We start from the raw sequence: 21,622 nt of genomic DNA, 5'->3' as shown, positions 1-21,622 counted from the left end.
GACCTTTAAGGTTTGAAGCCCCGTCTCACCCCTACACATTTGGGTTGGTCTGTTCAGCTGTAGGGGAGCAGTGACCCCGGGTGACGGAGCTCAGGTATCTCTGCCGCCTATGTAGGATAGTTGAACATACCGAGATGCATGGAGGTCTAGATAAAGACCAAATCCCAGCATGAAAAAAACAGAGCTTGAAGCTAAAAAAAAAAAAGAGTATGTTATATTAATTTTTGACAAACCCTTATTAAAAAATAATTTAAAAAGAAACAATATTTCAACAGTCACTATATCTAAAAAAAAAAAAAAAAAGGTTGTATATGGTTGGGAATGGGCACTCCAGAATAGATTAACATTCTTATTCATATCATTTAGAAGAGAGTGAGGATCTAGAAAAGGCTGAAGTGGATGACATAATCTCAAAATGATGGCACCACAGAGTATTAAAGTTGCCATTAAATTTAAATTCCACTAATCAAACATTATCTTGTCAGTCAGCAGCCATTGCTTCACAAACTAGTGCATGTAGGTAGCTTTGACAGTCAAAATGTCACATCTAATCATTATGCTGGAACTCTAGGGAGTTTATGCATCACATTGATGCTGGTTCAGTTGAGGACTGCACCTGTTTTGATTTACTGTATATGAGAGGCAGAACGAAATAGAAACAGTTTTTGTGGTTTCACTGGTCCTGGCCGCACAATACAGTTTCATGATGCTGTAATAAATCAAAATTTTCAGATGGTAACCACAGAGTTATCTATCTGTAGCCTGCTGTTTATCTATTGGAGTTCTTCGACATGTTTTATCTCTCCATAACTCAAATTACACACATTTACAGAAACTATTAATAAGTTTTCAGTAAGCTTACAACATGACACAGCATAAATATACATTAAAATGCTAATATGAATATTCATGGGAAATGTCACTTCAATATCTGTTTAAACATTGAGAACTGCAATTATAGAATAAATAATTTTAATTTTAAGGAGCATATGACTAGAAACAAAACATCTTACTTCACTTTAAAAATACACATTCAATAATGAGTGTTATAACACATCAAATCTTTATTTTTACACCATTGTAACACTCCATTGGAGGCTGTTTAACAAACACACAAACAAGTGCTGTAAACACAAAATGCAAACCTTCAACATTTCGTCTGAGTTACTGGCCATTTTACCATAGTTTACATGTTCTGCTTATTGTGGGTTGTGATTTACTGAGAACATGTTTATTATATCATTTGGACCATAGTGTTAAGCACCAATTTGACAAGATAAAAATATTTTCTTGGCCATGTGTTTCTCAATGTTGGGAAGAAAAACTGATACCGTTTGGTCAAAATATGGTTAAATGACAGCTCCTATAGAGTTAAAGCTTTTGAAAAGAATTTAAAGACAGAATGCAGAAATGGGAAACAATATACACAAGGCTTACATTACTCCAGCAAAAGGATCATTTGTGTTGTTTAATAAATAATAAAGTAGAATAAAACAGGTGAACAGGTACCTGAAATATCGCCCAAACCTTAGTAATAAATAGCTCCAACAGCTAAAGTCATTCTACATCCATCTTGCTTGCATTGAAAGGAAATGTTAGTACTAGCACGAGTGAAAGTGCATGATTGAGGACAGCTCCAGTGTCACATTCTCATATGTCAGTGTCCTGACTCCAGTGCTGCAGACATAATCACAAAATTATTGCGACGAGGAGAAGAAGAGCACGAGAGCAGAACAAACAGGAAAGCAAACAGATGGAAAAGGAATCCGAAAAACTGGACAGTAGAGGAAGAAGGGCAATAAAAAAATACAGTGATTATATTTCTTCGGAAGGTTGCGACAAGGAATAATAAAAAGAAACACATTGAGGATCATGTTCTAAAAAGATAATTTTAGCTTTAATTTAGGTTTTGTAGATCAAACGCTTAAGTGTTCTACTGATTTATAGCAAAAAAAAAAATACAGTATGAGCTGTTACAGCATATCCACACAATTAACTGCCACTAGTTTCTCAACTCAGTTCACTGTTCACTTCATCTTACAAATGTCATTTGACTTAGGAGAACATTAGATTTCTGCCATACTTTACAGCTCACGTTATCTCAATTTATTATAGAGGAAGTTGTATTTTGATATACTTTGGTCCATTATCCAATATATCTTCTCTGGAGTGTGAAAACAGTCAATAGCGACAGATCTATCCAGACAAACATGCCATGACAATGAAATACTGTATGGAAAGGTGGAGGTCAGACCCCTTTCAAACCTCATACCTCCAGCTGAGACAGTACAGCATCAGATAGTGGCCTGCTGTTTGTTTGTTAGAGCTTGACATGTTGATGAAGCCTGTATTAACACAATCTTGCTTGGGATTGGTTTGGGCTCATGATTTAAAAGATCAGTGAAAAATGCTGTTTACAAAAAAGAAATATATATTGGGATGAGTAAGGTTCAGCCCCGGGTTCAGCTTGGACAGAGATGCAAATATTTGATTCCTTTGACGCTTTTACTTCAACAGAGGTTTCTATGTGCGATGGTCCATTCTTAACTGCTACATGAAGCCTCCAATTTGTTAAATCCTGAAATGCATATACACAGGGAATGTACCAACTCCCCTTCACCCCATCACATCACCCCTCAGTCTCATGGTGGTTTGGTCCAGTGGTCACAGAGCAGTAGTCTTTATGTCCGCACCTGGAACTTGCCAGCCTTCGTCATGTATTTGATGCCTTTAAACGGTTTATATTTCTCACCGTACATGTCCAGTCGATTCACCTTCAGCCCTGTTGAAGGACAAAAATATATATTTTTTTCCCATTTGCATTTCTCAATAAAAAATAGTCTGATAACTTGTGATACTAGAAAAGAGCAAACACTGGCATCAACACATAAATAAATCTGGCTTAAATGTTAGATTTTAGAAAAGATGGTGGGAAACTAATTTATGGATCTTTGAGAGAGATCTGATCATGCAACAACTACAGAGATGCCAGCATTCTCACTTTATATTATGGCTGTAATGTAGAGCCTGGCCGATATGGGATTTTTGAGACCGATGTGGTGGCTGATAAAGTATTTTTTTGAGCTGAAAATAGACCTTTTTATCTGGATTGTGCACTGATTTTTCACCATTGCAAATGTACAGAGATCTACTTTCTCAAACATAAAACTTTATTAGGTAATGTTTAACATTGTAATTAAATTATCATACAATATACAAACAATGAACTACATTGTCAGCCAATTCTATACATAACTGAGAAAACAGAAGAATAATTAGGAATAAAATTAATAGATAAATAAACATCAGTACTGTTCAGTCTCAATTAAATGCTGACTATTAAAAGAAAATTTCAAAGAAATACAAAAATGAATTGCAACAGATTTCCTAAATCAAAGCAAGCAACATTTTCTGTATTATATATTGTGTAAAAAAAAAAGTTTTCATAACAGCACATGTCGGACAGCAGATACACCGTTACCAATATGCCTTTGATAGAACAAAATCGGCCCATAACATCTGTCAACATCTGTTGTGCTTTACTGTAAAGGTTTGTGTATTCGTATGAAACACGTTTCAGTGCATGCAGCCATATGCAGAACACACGCGTCTGTTGATTGATGCATATGATGAGGAGCCAGATTTATGCCCACACACAATATGCACAAACTACACTGGTGTGTCTCACTACACATCTTTTTTTCTTTTTTCTTTTTTTTTAAAAAAGTTTTCCAGGGGTGGTCTCTGTCCTTTTAGATAGAGTTAGGGTTGAGTGTTCATTTTATTGATAAGTTTGGTTTAATTACTTATGTGATGCTATAAAACAGAGCTGCAATGTCATGACTGACAGCTTGACTCGTGGTTGGTGTCCTGGGTGTATCTCTGGACCTAGATACATTGGCTCCACCAGTTAATCACTAATGGACAGACTTTGTGTCCAAGTGTATCCCATTTTGGTGTTTTAATTTCATAGCATTAGAGATGCTTTTCAGTTTTATAACCTTTTGTCTTTTGGGAAAGTGTTTTAAATGTTCCTGCTTGTTATAATGAAAATAGTTTCACAAAAACTATTTTCATTATAACAGCCAGTGGGCTAAATGTTGTGCCAGTCCCAGCAAGAGGACTTTGTCTGCCTTTGACACTTGCACTACCGTCAAAATAAATGAAAAGAGACGTATCTATATGCATTTGGGGTTTTTCACACTGAACTGTGACTGCTGTATAACGTCACACCCCTACTATATATCCACTTAGTTCAGTATTAGCATTACAGCACAGAGCATCTGATTTTGTATTAAAAGATGATATACCAGGAAAAAATTGACACTAAACACCTACAACTATTTTGAAATAATTTGCAGAATCTGAAATACAGTACTGTGCATAAGTTCAAGTTATTGAAAAATATAAATGTTTATTTCTATCAATTAACAAATGCAAAGTGAGTGAGCAGAAGAAACATCTAAATCAAATCAATATTTGGTGTGACCACCCTTTGCCTTCAAACCAGCATTAATTCTTCTAGGCATATTTCACACCTTTTGCACAGTACTGTATATTTTAACTATTTTCCTCAAATCGTGCTTCTTTTTCCTAATCCAAACAAAGTTAGTATCCCAACAGGGTTTATGTTTCTGCTCAATTTCTACAACATAAGCAAACGTATGCAAATCGGATGCTTAGCACTGTGGCTCAAATGTAATGGTTATACATAAAAGGCAGAAACTAGGGCTAATCACAGCTGTGTTTGCCTAAATTGTAGTTTTTAAAAATAAATATGTTTGTCACTTTGCCTTTCATGTTGAGAAGTTTTAAGCAAAAAATATTAGGCAGAATTCTTGCATAATACCTGAAATCCTATATAGAATAGTTGCCTGTAAGGAAATTAGCTTCACTCTATAGCTGAAGGTTAACATTACAGCAAAACGTATATTAATAAATGTATTGATATTAAGTGAACAACAATGAATAAAATCAGGGCTGATGTGTATCTGCTCATAGAGAACTTTCTGATGTCATGTGATGAGGTGTATGTATTGGATTTAGCACCATCTAGTGGCCACTGCTTCACATTGCTCAGAGTGGAGCAGTCAGGTGGTTATCAGCTGAGCAGGCTATGTGCTGAAAGCTGCTCCTATGTGTGTGGGGGTTGAGGTCAAATTATACTCAATACAAAATATAAACCGAAAATGTTTATATAGATAGATATTATATTCATTACCTAATGAATATAATAGATATTCATTAGGTAATGATAAAATATGAATCTAACTAATTGACAGCCTGACTGTTGTTTGTGAGAGTTTAGCAAGAATATAAACTGTTTTTTTACAGAGAATCTGAATAATGAAAAACTATTCCTGTAAGAAATCTTCCTGGAATGATGCAATCATGTCTGTGTGAGGATATAGTAAGGAGGATGATGGTAAGAGTGTGCGTGTGTGCGTGTGTGTGTGTGTACCTGAGATGGCCATCTGTTGGATCTTGAGCTGGATGTTGATGGTGGGGTTCTCATCCGGTTTGGAGGCCCCGGCCTGCAGGCTCATGGTGCCTTTAAGGCTGGGAAGCTTCTGTGGGTTGATCTTGCCAACATCCCATGACAACATCTAGCCAACAAAACAAAAGGCGGCAATATGAGATCACTACCACATGGAAAAGATGATAAACCCAAATAAATGGTGGCATCTTTGATCCTTGAGAGGATTAGTGTTAATTAAGATAAATTAAGGCTTTTTTTGGGACCACTACATATTTCTGTTGATGCACACTTCCCGACTTCCTTCTTTTAGGTGTATTAACACACTCATACACAATTTTCCAACTACCTTTGTGACTGGATCAAAGGTGTATGTTCCCTGGGAGGGGTTGAGGTTTGCGTTCAGGACGCCCCGGGGCAGCTGACTGCTGACTAGGACTGACTCCACAGCCTTTCCCATGGTCTGTTTGGGTCCCAAAGTCAAGTCAAAACGTCCCTGGGAGCTTCCCTCTCGGAAGGTGATGTTGTGTTTGACGTACACTGGGATAGCCACCAGGCTGGGGAAGAAGCAGGACAACAAGCAACAGGAATCAGAGTCACACTAGCCAGTGGAGTAAAAGTTGTGGTATACATTTTGTGATTCAGTTGTTGTATAATAATAATAATAATAATAATAATAATAATAATAATAGCACGCATAATTGATCAATAGTATGTTTGTTGGTTGTGATATGCCGAGGTGGGACGTGGGTGGGAGGGGTGGGGGTTTACACTGCACTCTGTAATCTAATTTAATTATTTTTCTTCTACAAATCTATCAGTGTTTTTGTTCATTTTCGTTTGTGTATGTGTATATGTGACTGTTTACATGTACATATATGTATAAAAAATAAGAAAAGGATAATTGTATTTCTGTAATTGGGAATGTTTTTATTGTATTTTTCAATAAAAATATTTTGGAAAAAAAATAATAGCACACTGTTTCGAAGAAAAACATTCAGGCAAAACACATGTATAATATGCTGAATGAAATGAAGAAACACTTACTTCTGAGAGCTAACGTGGTATGAGAGCAACCGGAAGTTTCCATCGGGTGGGATGAAGGATAGGATCCGCTCAGCTTCCCAGCGCTTGAACCTAACACATGGGTGGAAGCTGACATCATCCAGCAGCCGAGGATTCTGGGAGAGAGAGGCATAGGGCCAGGTAAAATAAAATGTGCATATGTATATGACAAAGGTAATTCCATTGCTTTTACTGATGGCTTTTGTTTTTCCAGCCGTTTGAACAATTTTGACTTTGTGTGCAAAGTCAAACCTTTTGTTTGCAAAAAGAAAAATACTTGTGATACTCTGTAGATTTGAAATGCAGCTATGTACGAATTTACAAAATGTAAACAAGAGTATACCCGTCTGATAGTGTGGATCCAGCTCAGTATAAAAAAATAGTGAGCACATTTGTTGAAATTACACAAGAAAACTCACCATAAATGACAGAGTGAGGTCAGGCATGCCTGTCAGTTTCACACAGGCGTCAATAACTCCCTGAATTTCTGCTGTGATAGTGGAGCCTGAAGAGGAGCGTTGGAGGGTGATGTGAAATAATGACAGAAAGCAAAAAACATATAAATTAATGACAACATCAGTTTGAATTCTTGTGTTCAATATTTTATCTCTGATCATTTTTGGGGGGTATTCAGAGGGTTAAATAGAAAGATATCAGTCATTTACATTTTTTCATCAAGTGATTTGTGGAACCTCAACAGAAATTTAGTCATATCTGACTAATTGGCTAATTAATAAAATAATATGTTTGACCAGCAGAGCCATACCTGATTTATCAATGATAGCATCAATCTCCTCCACCACGTCAAAATAGGCCTCATTGTTGGTGTATTTGACTCCGGTGCGTCTCCATGGCACCACTGACAGCTGGCCTGTAGGGAGCTGTTCACCAACATTGGTGCTGCCTGGAATACAGACATTAACCAAAAGTAAAATAACAACACCTGCACAGAGCCCCATTGCACAGTGCACACAAATGGGTTGTTGCAATAGTTCCTGTCATACATGGGATGTTTGTGCGTCTGTACCTCTGACTGGAATAGGAGCTCATCTTTCTGTCTATGAACAACACGTCAACAGCAGTTACAACTAATAGATTAAAAACCCTTTTTTTTCCAAGCCATGGGACGCACAAATAAAGTCATTTTGCATCCAACAGGCTTGTGGGAGATTAAAAAGTACATCACAACATCATAATACACATGCAATAGTGTAGTAGCTGTTCCACTTGATTTAATATTGAACCTAGAGTGACCTCGGTGTTAATGAGACAACATATGTTTTAAACACAGACTGTATAAAAGAAGTGGATGTAGCCTCCAGGTTTGAAAAGTGAAGCCAATGCAGAAGTGCCTTCAACTTGTATTCTACACTGGGCAACTACACTAGTTGTTGTTAATATGTTATCAAAGTCTATGAGAAAATGACCCTGCTTCTCACTTTTAGTCAATTAGTTTATGGTCTCAGTAGTTACAGTCTCCAATACAGCAAGATGTTAATTTTGTAAATTATGGTCCCATTTAAGTAAAATAAACATTAAAGCAGGCTATGATTTAGGGCATGGCTATCTTGATCGACCACTCACTACCATGGTGACCTGGCAATCAGAAGTGAGCCATTGCAATTTGTATCAATGACAGTGTGAACATTTCAGTGCCAGGACCTTAATTTTGGGTGTTACCTATGTATTCGCCTTACAACTTTGACTAAACTAAACTATTAAACTATTAATGTTACAATTAACTAAAGTTAATTGTAACATTTTTGCTTGCCTATCAGTGTATTTTGCATTTGTTTACACTTCACTTAATGTGAAGCACTGTTGCACCTTGCAAACCAAGCTAGCCAGTACTAGCATTAGCTAGTAACTTAGCATTTCCCATGCCAATGATACCTGGCTCCACTGGGCTGGTAATCTCAGTCATATCCACCCTCTTACTCAAATATAGTCAAAACCAAAACAGTAATGGCAAAATGCCAAACTCAAGGCTTCAAAACTGTAGTCCACAAGAGCAGCTGCCTGGACTAATTTGTCCAGCACCTCACATACACATTGGTCCACATTATATGTAACACCATTACCATGATTTGACATAATGCTCAAAATATTTAGAAGTTCTCTAAATAGAGAAAGTATCCAATTTAATTTGAATTTTACAGGAAGTGTAGCCTTTGGTTATGTACATGGACTGTACCTGTGATGGTGTTGACCATCGTGCGGAGGATGGTGGGAGGCTTAATGAGCTCTTTGAGGATGTTGGACTCTGTGGCAAGTGGAAATCCATTATCCAGCATCTCCTCCAGTAGTTCATAGACCACTACCACATTATCCTTAATAGCAGCCTCTGTACACACTCCAAAATAGTCCTGAGAACAAAGAACACAGGCAGAATATGGGTATTTACAGTCAGATATGAGTAATTTAAGCCAAACTAACAGTGTACAGAAAAATACAAGGGAGGCAGAACCTGGAAGGTGTCAACGACTCTGTGCAGAAACTCGATGACGAACAGCGGTGGCACCTCACTCTGGATGACTGCAACAAAGTAGATGCGATGCCTAAGCACACTGATAAGGTAGTGATGTGGTGTGGGAATTACTGGTGGGACATTCTCTGGCTCAGTGGCACGTTCCTGGGCCTCAAAGAAGTAGTCACACACAGATCGGCTGACTACGCTCTTCCAGTGCTTCTCCAGGAAAATGTCCCCCGAGGCGTTGACCAGGAACAGGCTGTGGATCATGTTGGCTGGAGGCTGAGAGGCCAATGATAAAAAAGAAAAAATATAAGCATTTAAAATGAGAAAGAGGTTGTAAAAGTGCTTCTAGTAATAATTGTGTAAATTGTGTGCGAGTATAAAGAGCAGAAATTTTGACAGGAAAAGTAAAGACATAATTAATAACATTAACAACTGTTCGGTGAGCCAACATGCACAATACCAGGACCTTGAAACTGAGGCAGATAAATTAAATTCAGCCATTATTCATTTTATCATTACTCCTGTGCTTTTCCTACTGTAAGATGTCTGTGTTTTGCAACCTGTGATCAAGCATTATACTATATACAAAGTAATAATTATATTATCTAACAGTACATAGGTATTTTACACATCAGCAAATTGTTTGCATGCAGCTATTTTATAATTTATGGTGACATAAATACAAATATGTGAACATTTCACAATGAGTATTAGAACAAGAAGTCTGACAGTCCTTAAACAGCGCTTACATTTTTCAAACCCTGTATTTCTTTCAATTGTTAGGACAAAAAAGAAAGTTAATAAAGAACAGTGAGTCTGTGCCTACTACCGACAGGACAGCCATTCCTCCTCTCACATGACCCATTTCTTTGTGGTTTTATTGCAACACTGGTCATACAGTGTGCTTACTTTATTGGCAGAGATTGGATGTGTATGCTCAATGTGTGTAAGTTTATTATAGAAATACAATGTAACTACATTATACAACTTAACTGCTGTTAATGGGTTGAGGAGGGAGGCTTCTTTTATTTTATTTTTTAAATCCCATAAGTAAAGTCAGTTTCCCACAGCCTCTAAATAAAAAAAAAATCAATACACTATTTGAACATTTTATGATGCTGTCTTTATAATACTCGCGGGGTGTATGAAGTTTTTCACAGCAACACGTCTGTGAATGGCTCGTGTGAACTCGTGAAATTAGTCAATTTAAAAAGGGATTTAAATGAAACGTCAAATATTTTAAAGGGGGTTTTAACAGGGGTACTGCGTATCAGGATACAGAAACTTGCAATTAAGTTAAGTCTTCCTTAGTTACAGTCAAATTAAAGGGGCTGCGAAATATGACACCGGAATATTCATTAAATATGCGGCGACGCTATCGAGTTCGGACCGGATACAACTCACAAGAACCAGAATAAACTGAAACTACACATACTAATTACTGTGATATTGCATTTAACAGACTAACTAGCTAGCTATCTGTATTGGATAGCACTGAAGGCCTCAGTCTCCAGCTCCACACAAGATGCATCACCATCCCTCCTCCTGCCTCATAGTCTCATGACAGAGGAAAAGCCCCGTCACCCGGTACAGCAGAGCAAAATGCTTTCAAATAACGATGCTGTTCTGGCCGCAAATCTGCCATTTGCCACTAAAGCCATTCATAAATTGCAAAATGCCTTACCGAAGACAAATATTTACGTTTTCGTCTCGCCTTTCACCCTTTTTTCCCAATGAAAGATTAAGCTGCCGTCGTTGCTTCCCGTTAGGTGGAGCAGCTCTTGATGTGAGGAAGGAGAGACAGTACAGCGGACCAATCAGAATACGGGGGGACCATAAACTCCCGCCCACTTAATCAAGTCATTGGTCACCATTACGGAAACTGGTGGCTCGTGACTAAGCTGTGATTGGATGTTAAAGGAAGAGCTACAGTAAACACCAGTCAAACTGTCCGCTGATTGGCCGGCAGATGTAGCTGGTCTGACATTTTGTTTCCAGTATCAGATTTCATCTTGTGGAGTTCCTCTCCAGTCAAACAAACAGATACAGGGACATGGTTTATCATAAACTAGAAAATACTGCCATGCTAAGAGTAAAAAAGGCAGCGATTCTGCAGCATTTAAATCATTACAACCTATTTTGTTATGTACATAGCAAATCTAATTGTATATTTTATCCCTAAAAAAGGTTAAAGTGAAAAAGCAACATCAAACATGAAGAATGTACAGAATACTAATTGAATGCTGATGCCAGAGTTATACATTTTTCTATTGAGCCACTTTTGTAACTGTCATGTAAAGATCACTGCATGGTCTTTTTTTTAATATCAAACATGGTATGCATGCAAAACATGGGCCTTGTGTATTATTCAATTTCTCAAAACCTTCCCTGTTGGAAAAAGTAAAATGATATTTAAACCATGCTGTTTTTTAAGGTGTGTATTGAATATATATAAAAACACATTGAAAATAGTGACAACACCTTCACTACAACCCGTATGTTGCAGCAATGACCCTTCACAGTGTCTCAGCTGATATGATACAAAGCAGCACAAGGGCGTTATTTAGTAGAGCTCTAATTTATTTTTACATCTAATGTCTTTCTGGTGACTGAGCATTCACAGTCTGCAGTTCCACCTTCTTTTCAAGTGCAGCTCACACCCTTTAGACAAAGTTTCAACACATGCAAACAATGAGGTTGTAAGAAATCCTTCCCTTAATGTCAATACCTTCAATTCTTACAGTAAATGTTAGTGGAAGAAAAGAGCACAGACATCAGAATATAATACCAACTAGGCCTGCAAGCAGGACTGAACGGGACCGAGCAGAGTGGAGCCGTCGGAGGAGGCCACGTCGGGCGTGGCACTCTGGGCTCAGTCCCTATGCGTCCCAAATGGCGTGTCTGTGTTAAACATGTTACTTCCTGTAGCCAGCGGGGGGCGTTATGACTGTGTGTCAATAATGACATGTGGGTGTGGTCAGGGCTGGACCCTCATCAGGTGTGGGAAATTTGGGACAGATTGGACAATGTATGGTCAATATATAGAGTCTGGTGTATTATGGCGAGATGCCATATTTTGGCGCCATGCCACGCCCACATATTCGAAGGTCAGTAAAGGTGTTGATAACTTATGTTCCCAAAGGGCTTGTAATGGTATTGACCAACTTACAAATCAATGGGATTAAATGTGTAGGCGGAGTTTGGCAAAGTATGCAACGTGGTAATTTTATGAAAGGGGGCGTGGATTAAGCATAAGGGGCGGGGCTTTATGAAATATTGTTATTTAGAAGTGTTAAGGGATGGACTCTGATGAGGCATGATAAGTTTGGAGCAGATCAGACAAAGAATGGAGAAGTTATAACGATCTCGTGTTTTATGGCGAGACGCCATATTTTGGCGCCATGCCACGCCCACATAGTGTGACTGTGGGTAAAGATTTGAATAACTTTTGATCCCAAAGGCCTTGTGATGGTACTGACTAACTTTGAAGTCAATCAGGTTAAATCTGTAGGAGGGGTTCATTAAAATATGAAATGTGGTCATTTAATGAAAGGGGGCGTGGATATAGCATAAGGGGCGGGGCTTTATGAAATATTATGATTTAGAAGTGTTAAAGGATGGACTCTGGTGAAGCATGACAAGTTTGGAGCAGATAGGACTAAGAATGGAGAAGTTATAACGATCTCGTGTTTTAAGGTCGAGACGCCATATTTTGGCGCCATGCCACACCCACATAGTGTGACTGTGGGTAAAGATTTGAATAACTTTTGATCCCAAAGGCCTTGTGATGGTACTGACCAACTTTGAAGTCAATCAGGTTAAATCTGTAGGAGGGGTTCATTAAAATATGAAATGTGGTCATTTAATGAAAGGGGGCGTGGATATAGCATAAGGGGCGGGGCTTTATGAAATATTATGATTTAGAAGTGTTAAAGGATGGACTATGGTGAAGCATGACAAGTTTGGAGCAGATCGGACGAAGAATGGAAAAGTTATAACGATCTCGTGTTTTATGGCGAGACGCCATATTTTGGCGCCATGCCACGCCCACATAGTGTGACTGTGGGTAAAGATTTGAATAACTTTTGATCCCAAAGGCCTTGTGATGGTACTGACCAACTTTGAAGTCAATCAGGTTAAATCTGTAGGAGGGGTTCATTAAAATATGAAATGTGGTCATTTAATGAAAGGGGGCGTGGATATAGCATAAGGGGCGGGGCTTTATGAAATATTATGATTTAGAAGTGTTAAAGGATGGACTCTGGTGAAGCATGACAAGTTTGGAGAAGATCGGACAAAGAATGGAAAAGTTATAACGATCTCGTGTTTTATGGCGAGACGCCATATTTTGGCGCCATGCCACGCCCACATAGTGTGACTGTGGGTAAAGATTTGAATAACTTTTGATCCCAAAGGCCTTGTGATGGTACTGACCAAGTTTGAAGTCAATGGGATTAAATCTGTTGGAGAAGTTATGTAAAGTATGCAACATGGTCATTTTATGAAAGGGGGCGTGGATAAAGCATAAGGGGCGGGGCTTTGTGAAAAAATTGTGATGTAGAAGTGTTAAGGGCTGTACTCTGATGAAGCATGAGAAATTTGGAGCAGATGGGACAAAGAATGGAAAAGTTATAACGATCTCGTGTTTTATGGCGAGACGCCATATTTTGGCGCCATGCCACGCCCACATATTGAGAAGGCCACAACCCTAGCCCTAACCCTAACCCTAACCCTAACCCTAATCCTAATTAGGGTTAGGGTTAGGGTTAGCCACAACCCTAACCCTAACCCTAACCCTAATTAGGGTTAGGGTTAGGGCTAGGGTTAGTTTAGCCACAACCCTAACCCTAACCCTAACCCTAATTAGGGTTAGGGTTAGGGTTAGCCACAACCCTAACCCTAACCCTAATTAGGGTTAGGGTTAGGGTTAGCCACAACCCTAACCCTAACCCTAATTAGGGTTAGGGTTAGGGTTAGGGTTGTGGCTAAACTAACCCTAGCCCTAACCCTAACCCTAACCCTAACCCTAATTAGGGTTAGGGTTAGGGTTAGTTTACTTCAAAGTTGGTCAGTACCATCACAAGGCCTTTGGGATCAACAGTTATTCAAATCTTTACCCACAGTCACACTATGTGGGCGTGGCATGGCGCCAAAAAATGGCGTCTCGCCATAAAACACGAGATCATAATAACTTCTCCAATCTTAGTCCGATCTGCTCCAAACTTGTCATGCTTCACCAGAGTCCATCCCTTAACACTTCTAAATCATAAAATTTCATAAAGCCCCGCCCCTTATGCTATATCCACGCCCCCTTTCATGAAATGACCACATTTCATATTTTAATGAACTCCTCCTACAGATTTAACCTGATTGACTTCAAAGTTGGTCAGTGCCATCACAAGGCCTTTGGGATCAAAAGTTATTCAAATCTTTACCCACAGTCACACTATGTGGGCGTGGCATGGCGCCAAAATATGGCGTCTCGCCATAAAACACGAGATCGTTATAACTTTTCCATTCTTTGTCCCATCTGCTCCAAATTTCTCATGCTTCATCAGGATACAGCCCTTGACACTTCTACATCACAATTTTTTCATAAAGCCCCGCCCCTTATGCTTTATCCACGCCCCCTTTCATAAAATGACCACGTTGCATACTCTACATAACTTCTCCAACAGATTTAATCCCATTGACTTCAAAGTTGGTCAGTACCATCACAAGGCTTTGGGGAACACAACTTATCAACACCTTTACTGACCTTCTCAATATGTGGCCGTGGCATGGCGCCAAAATATGGCGTCTCGCCATAAAACACGAGATCGTTATAACTTTTCCATTCTTTGTCCCATCTGCTCCAAATTTCTCATGCTTCATCAGGATACAGTCCTTGACACTTCTACATCACAATTTTTTCATAAAGCCCCGCCCCTTATGCTTTATCCACGCCCCCTTTCATAAAATGACCACGTTGCATACTCTACATAACTTCTCCAACAGATTTAATCCCATTGACTTCAAAGTTGGTCAGTACCATCACAAGGCTTTGGGGAACACAACTTATCAACACCTTTACTGACCTTCTCAATATGTGGGCGTGGCATGGCGCCGAAATATGGCGTCTCGCCATAAAACACGAGATTGTTATAACTTTTCCATTCTTTGTCCCATCTGCTCCAAATTTCTCATGCTTCATCAGAGTACAGCCCTTAACACTTCTACATCACAATTTTTTCACAAAGCCCCGCCCCTTATGCTTTATCCACGCCCCCTTTCATAAAATGACCATGTTGCATACTTTACATAACTTCTCCAACAGATTTAATCCCATTGACTTCAAACTTGGTCAGTACCATCACAAGGCTTTGGGGAACACAACTTATCAACACGTTTACTGACCTTCACAATATGTGGGCGTGGCATGGCGTCAAAATATGGCGTCTCGCTGTAAAACACGAGATCGTTATAACTTTTCCATTCTTTGTCCCATCTGCTCCAAACTTCTCATGCACCATAAGAGTACAGCCCTTAACACTTCTACATAACTATTTTTTCATAAAGCCCCGCCTCTTATGCTTTATCCACGCCCCCTTTCATAAAATGACCACGTTGCATACTTTACATAACTTCTCCAACAGATTTAATCCCATTGACTTCAAACTTGGTCAGTACCATCACAAGGCTTTGGGGAACACAACTTATCATCACCTTTACTGACCTTCACAATATGTGGGCGTGGCATGGCGGCAAAATATGGTGTCTCGCCATCTAACACCAGACTAGATAACTTCACCATACATTGTCCAATCTGTCCCAAATTTCTCACACGTGATGAGGGGCCAGCCCTGAACACACCCACGTGTCAATATTGACACACAGTCATAGCGCCCCCCGCTGGCAACAGGAAGTCACATGTTTTACGCCTAGCCCGAGCAGTAGCTTTCACGTAGAGACACAAAATTTGGTACACATATGAATCATGTGGAGACGCACCAAAAAGCCTCTTGGAGCCATACCTCAAACCCAACAGGAAGTGTGCCATCTTGGTTTGAATATCGCACTATTCAGCGTTTTCTGCCATTTCTAGCTCGCATACTTTAATCAAACTCCTCCAACAGATTTTACCCGATCAACTTCAAACTTGGTCAGTACCATCACAAGGCCTTTGGGATCAACAGTTATTGAAAGCTTTACCGGCGGTCACACTATGTGGGCGTGGCATGGTGGCAAATTATGTTGTCTCGCCATAAAACACGAGATCGTTATAACTTTTCCATTCTTTGTCTGATCTGGTCCAAACTTCTCATACTTCATCAGAGTCCAGGCCTTAACACTTCTACATAACAATATTTCATCAAGCCCCGCCCCTTATGCTTTATCCACGCCCCCTTTTACAAAATGACCACATTGCATACTTTAACCAATTCCTCCTACAGATTTCATCCCATTGACTTCAAAGTTGGTCATTACCATCACAAGGCCTTGGGGGACAAACCTTATCAACAACTTTACTCACCCTTGCACTATGTGGCCGTGACATGGCGACTAAATATTGCACCTCGCCATATAACAATACGACAATGTATGGTCAAGTTATCCAGTCTGGTGTTAGATGGCGAGACGCCATATTTTGCCGCCATGCCACGCCCACATAGTGGGACCGTCGGTAAATATTTATACAACTTTTGATCCCAAAGGCCTTGTGATGCTACTGACCAAGTTTGAAGACAATTGGGTGAAATCTGTAGGAGGAGTTCGTTAAAGTATGAAATGTGGTCATTTAATGAAAGGGGGCGTGGATATAGCATAAGGGGTGGGGCTTTATGAAATATTATGATTTAGAAGTGTTAAGGGCTGGACTCTGATGAAGCATGAGAATTTTGGAGCAGATGGGACAAAGTATGAAAACGTTATAACTTTATTCATCCCCAAGGGGAAATTCAGTTAGTCTGGTAGAATCTCTTGAAGAATGAGACAGCCTGATGGCTGTAGGAGCAAAGGATCTTTTGTATCTCTCCGTCCTGCAACGGAGAGAGAGGAGCCGTCCACTGCTGTTTTTTTGGTCCATAAAGGTTTTGTGTAGTGGATGATCCGGGTATTTCAAGATGGACTCAAACATCTTGACAGTGCATCGCTCCACCACCTCCTCCAGTGTGTCCAACCTGGCTCCAACCACAGAACCAGTTCTTTAGACCAGTCTGTCCAACTTGCTTATACCTCTGTGTCTGATGCTGCCTCCCCAGCAGACTGCAGCATAAAACAACACACTACCACCACAGACTGATAAAACATCTGCAGCATCTTACTACAGATCTGAGCTTCCTTAAGAAAAAGAGGTGGCTCTGCCCCTTTTTGTAGAGAGCGTCAGTGTTTAGGGACCAGTCCAACTTATTATCCAGGTATACACCTGGATACTTATAACTTGGCCCCACCTCCATGTCCACCCCATGGATATTCACCTGCTGAACCTGCGGGTTTGAACCTGCGGAAATCTATGATCATTTCCTTAGTCTTTGAGGTGTTCAATAAGAGATAGTTCTTGTGACTCCAGTGAATGCTTAAATTTCATCTTTGCCGTTTTTTAATGTGACCCTCTGATTAAACATTGGACCCTCCTCCTCATCAGGACTAAGCACATCAATAGTAACTAGAAAATTTCCTCTGGGGAAATTCTGAAAGGGCCACGGGGGCTACTGCCGGTGTGTGTACACTATGATGAGATTCTTCAGAGATTTCAAACTATGCCCTTTAACCTCAAAATTTGTGTGTGTGTGTGTGTGTCATGTGTATGCATGTGTGAGGAGTGTGCGTGCTTACGCACATGTGTGTGTGTGTGTATCTGTAACTGTAATCACATCAAAGATCAAAGATAATCAGATCAAAGCAATCAACAGAATTAACTGACACCACCTGTTAATGAAAGAGTGACAGCAGCCAGAGGTGGACTGGAATTTCTGGCCTCCAACAGAAAGCATTTTTGGCAAAACCATAATACCTATCATTGATCCGACTTCACTTTGAGCGTCCTGAGTTCTTCCTGAACGTCTACATATGGGATTTTTTTTAAGAAAAATGAAAAAATAGCTTTGTTAGAGCGATCTAAAAAAATTGTTAAATCTCAGACAGCTCACAGAGCTTCCTGCGTTTTTAATATGGGACCCAATGAGGCTGTTGGTGCATGTTGGTGGATCATCTGTGCATCCTACGCCCAAACTATAACTCTGACAGCTTTACCAGAGGATTGTGAGGGAGAAGACAAATTTTCCTACGTTTCTATGTATAAATTATTTCTGTAGAGTGGAATTTGCGGCCTGGAGCGCAGTTTTCAAATTTATTTTTTGACAATTGTTTCTCTCCCTCTACACTCTGGCGATGATGTCACACACTGTGACACGAACATTCCGTGCAATACACACCCATTATAATCTCAGAATTTCTCCAAAAATGATCATGGTCATTGAACAGGGATTGATAAAAAACTATATGACCTATCGAAACGTGGATTAATACACCGATACACAAGACTTGTGTCTACTGTTTAAAGTTTAAATGGAGTCTCTAGGTGAAATTATGCCTGAGAAGTAGACGTTTAAATATCTCCAATTATTGTTCTTTTTCGCTCATTTTTTGTCGGCCGTCCCATTCATTTCAATGCAAAATTTTGGGCAGTTTTTACGCGACTTACGTCGCGAAAAATTCATATTCTGTCTAGAAAAGTAATAGCAAACCAATCCCGATCAAAACGCACGTTTTGATATATAATTTGTCCTGCAACTCTTCAAGTTGTAGGACTAGTAGCGGGACGATTGCCCCGAGGCCCTAATTATTATACAAAATAGTAATATGTAACAGTCAGTGATCAAAATTACGTTGGTTTGGTTTAAATTAAATATGTTTTAGAACAAATGTTTGGAAGCAATAGTTTAGCTGCACTCAGACATCTTCAGTAGTTTACATTATGTAGAGCTGACATGTGATCCCAGAGGTCTGTGTCCTAACCTGTGGATTTGGATTTTGTTGATTTAAGGGGTTAATGAAATAACACTCTTTTTTACGTCAATACTTTTGAACATGACATGTTCATGTTCTACCGGGACATCTAGTGGCCACAGGTGGTCAAAGCAATTCCATAAATATCCAAAAGTCAAATAATTGTTCAGCAACACAGGCGTGAATATTTCAATTAATTCAGGGCCTGAAGCAAGAAGCGATCTGTGAGCCCGAGAAGCTCTCTAAGAGAAAAGGTTTGCAATATGAATTTAAGCATTATATGAATTTAAAACTGTTCTGTGAGAGCTTGAGGACTCTAAGCCCTAGTTGTGTAAAGATTTCAAGACTCTGGAAGCCTTTAAAATTTTAGTATACATGCTGAAAAATAAAGTTTAGAAGATTCTCTTTCATACCAACAGCAAATGATATATATTGATACCGTGTATTTTAGCAGCTTTCCTAATTGACTTTGACTGTTTGTTTGGTCATGATTATATCATGAATAATAACATGAACAACTGTTAATGGAACTCCAGATTATGTTGAAAATCAAGCATTTTTCAAGGAGTATACACACATTCAAGCTAAGATTAAGACATGAATACAGAATTTTCCACATTCATTTAAAATATTTTCTTACATTTCAACTTGAAACAGTATTTAAATATCATGATAACCATCTTCTCAATCAGCTTTTCACCATGACAGATGGACCTCTGCTAGAAAACATGATTTTATGGTGAAGTTTGAACAGTGTTTGAGATTTGAGATTTCTGTACTTTGTTGTATTTTTGTCCTTCCTCTTCTGACTGGTTTAAACAGGGCTCTGTAGGAGAGATGGGATGTCACATATTTCTGTGTTTAATGGTGTAAGAATCAGAGCTGATGACAGTTGTGGGGTTGTCTGCTTATGTTGCCAGCACTGTCAGTCAAATGTAATCAAACCACAGCCACTGAACATTGATTAAACACATTAGCAGAGTTCTTAGGGATGTTCATTCTCAGACTTTGATTTTGTCAACAGTATTAGTGTTATAAATAATGCTAAGGGACATTTAAACAAATATGCACTATTACCATTACATTACGAGCGTTTGACACCACTAACTTCTCTGTTGTACAGTAGTGTTCAATATAATAGCAGTCCAATGTGACCAACCAGATTAATCCAGGTTTTTAGTATATTTTTTATTGCTACATGGCAAACAAGGTTCTCAGAAAACCAACAAGACCCAGCATTCGTGATATGCACACTCTTAAGGCTGTGCAATTGGGCAACTAGTTGAAAGGGGTATGTTCAAAAATATAGCAGCATGGCATTCAATCAGTGAGGTCATCAAAACAGGTGTGAATCAGGTGGCCTCTATTTAAGGATGAAGCCAGCACTTGTTGAACATGCATTTCTCTTTGAAAGCCTGAGGAAAATGGGTCGTTCAAGACATTGTTCAGAAGAACAGCGTACTTTGATTAAAAAGTTGATTGGAGACGGGAAAACTTATAAAGGGGTGCAAACAATTATAGGCTGTTCAGCTAAAATGATCTCCAATGCTTTAACATGGAGAGCAAAACCAGAGACATTTGGCAGAAAACGGAAGACAACCATCAAAATGGATGGAAGAATAACCAGAATGGCAAAGGCTCAGCCAATGATCAGCCCCAGGATGATCAGAGACAGTCTGGAGTTACCTGTAAGTGCTGTGACAGTTAGAAGACGTCTGTGTGAAGCTAATCTATTAACAAGAATCCCCCGCAAAGTCCCTCTGTTAAAAAAAAAGGCATGTGCAGAAGAGGTTACAATTTGCCAAAGAAAACATCAACTGGCCTAAAGAGAAATGGAGGAACTTTTTGTGGACTGATGAGAGTAAAATTGTTCTTTTTGGGTCCAAGGGCCGTAGACAGTTTGTGAGACGAGCCCCAAACTCTGAATTCAACCCCCAGTACACAGTGAAGACAGTGAAGCATGCATCATATGGGCATGTTTCTCATACTAGAAGCTCCTATGACATTTCATTGTACTTGTACATTGACAATAAAGATATCTATCTATTGTACCTGGTGGAGTTGTTGACCATTTATTGTATAGCCGACTGATATTTAAGGGGTCATCTTATGCTCATGCTCAGGTTCATACTTAGAAAATGTCTACATACATCAATGCTCATTAAACACACTCTTCTCATACTGTCTGAACCGCTCTGTTGTAGCACGGCCTCTTTGAACCCACTCCTGAAAAAACCCAGCATGCTCAGATCGGTCAATGTTTCCTGCTCTTTGTCTTAAAGGGAGTGTCACTGGCCTACTTAGACTCCATCTCCTATAATGAGTTACATGCTGGGAATACTTTATAGGAATACTAAACCTTTTGCAGTTACTCAAAAAGGATATATTTAGTTATTTATATATTTCAGGTTAAAGGTATATGGTTTTTTTTCGATTCCGTTAAAATAAAACTATGACATAACTTTCAATGGGCTGGAAATTAGCCCATTTAAATGTCTAAATGCAGTCTGCAATATTAAATCAGTATTAATATAGCACCTAGACCTGCTTTATAAAAAAAAGTCATGGGAATCTCATTTATACAACATAGGACCTTTAAAAAGCTCAAGGAAAACATA

At 39.1% G+C, this 21,622-nt stretch overlaps 1 protein-coding gene across 1 annotated transcript; it reads right to left on the bottom strand.

Annotated features, from left to right (window-relative positions):
- Positions 1-1,040: 1,040 nt before the first annotated feature.
- ap3m2 (adaptor related protein complex 3 subunit mu 2) lies at positions 1,041-10,806 on the bottom strand. The gene is made up of 9 exons (XM_059337643.1): positions 10,702-10,806; positions 9,009-9,293; positions 8,736-8,907; positions 7,308-7,445; positions 6,961-7,046; positions 6,524-6,657; positions 5,826-6,033; positions 5,462-5,606; positions 1,041-2,782 (listed from the first exon to the last, which is right to left on the bottom strand). Exons 2-9 carry the CDS (start codon positions 9,279-9,281, stop codon positions 2,682-2,684), a joined length of 1,257 nt encoding a protein of 418 aa, XP_059193626.1. The 5' UTR covers positions 9,282-9,293; positions 10,702-10,806; the 3' UTR covers positions 1,041-2,681.
- Positions 10,807-21,622: the final 10,816 nt, after the last annotated feature.

This window comes from Centropristis striata, chromosome 7 (genome assembly GCF_030273125.1).
Source record: "Centropristis striata isolate RG_2023a ecotype Rhode Island chromosome 7, C.striata_1.0, whole genome shotgun sequence".
In the NCBI taxonomy this organism is placed as follows: domain Eukaryota; kingdom Metazoa; phylum Chordata; class Actinopteri; order Perciformes; family Serranidae; genus Centropristis; species Centropristis striata.
Note: the sequence above shows the minus strand (reverse complement) of the source record. Positions and strands in the feature narration are given on the sequence as shown.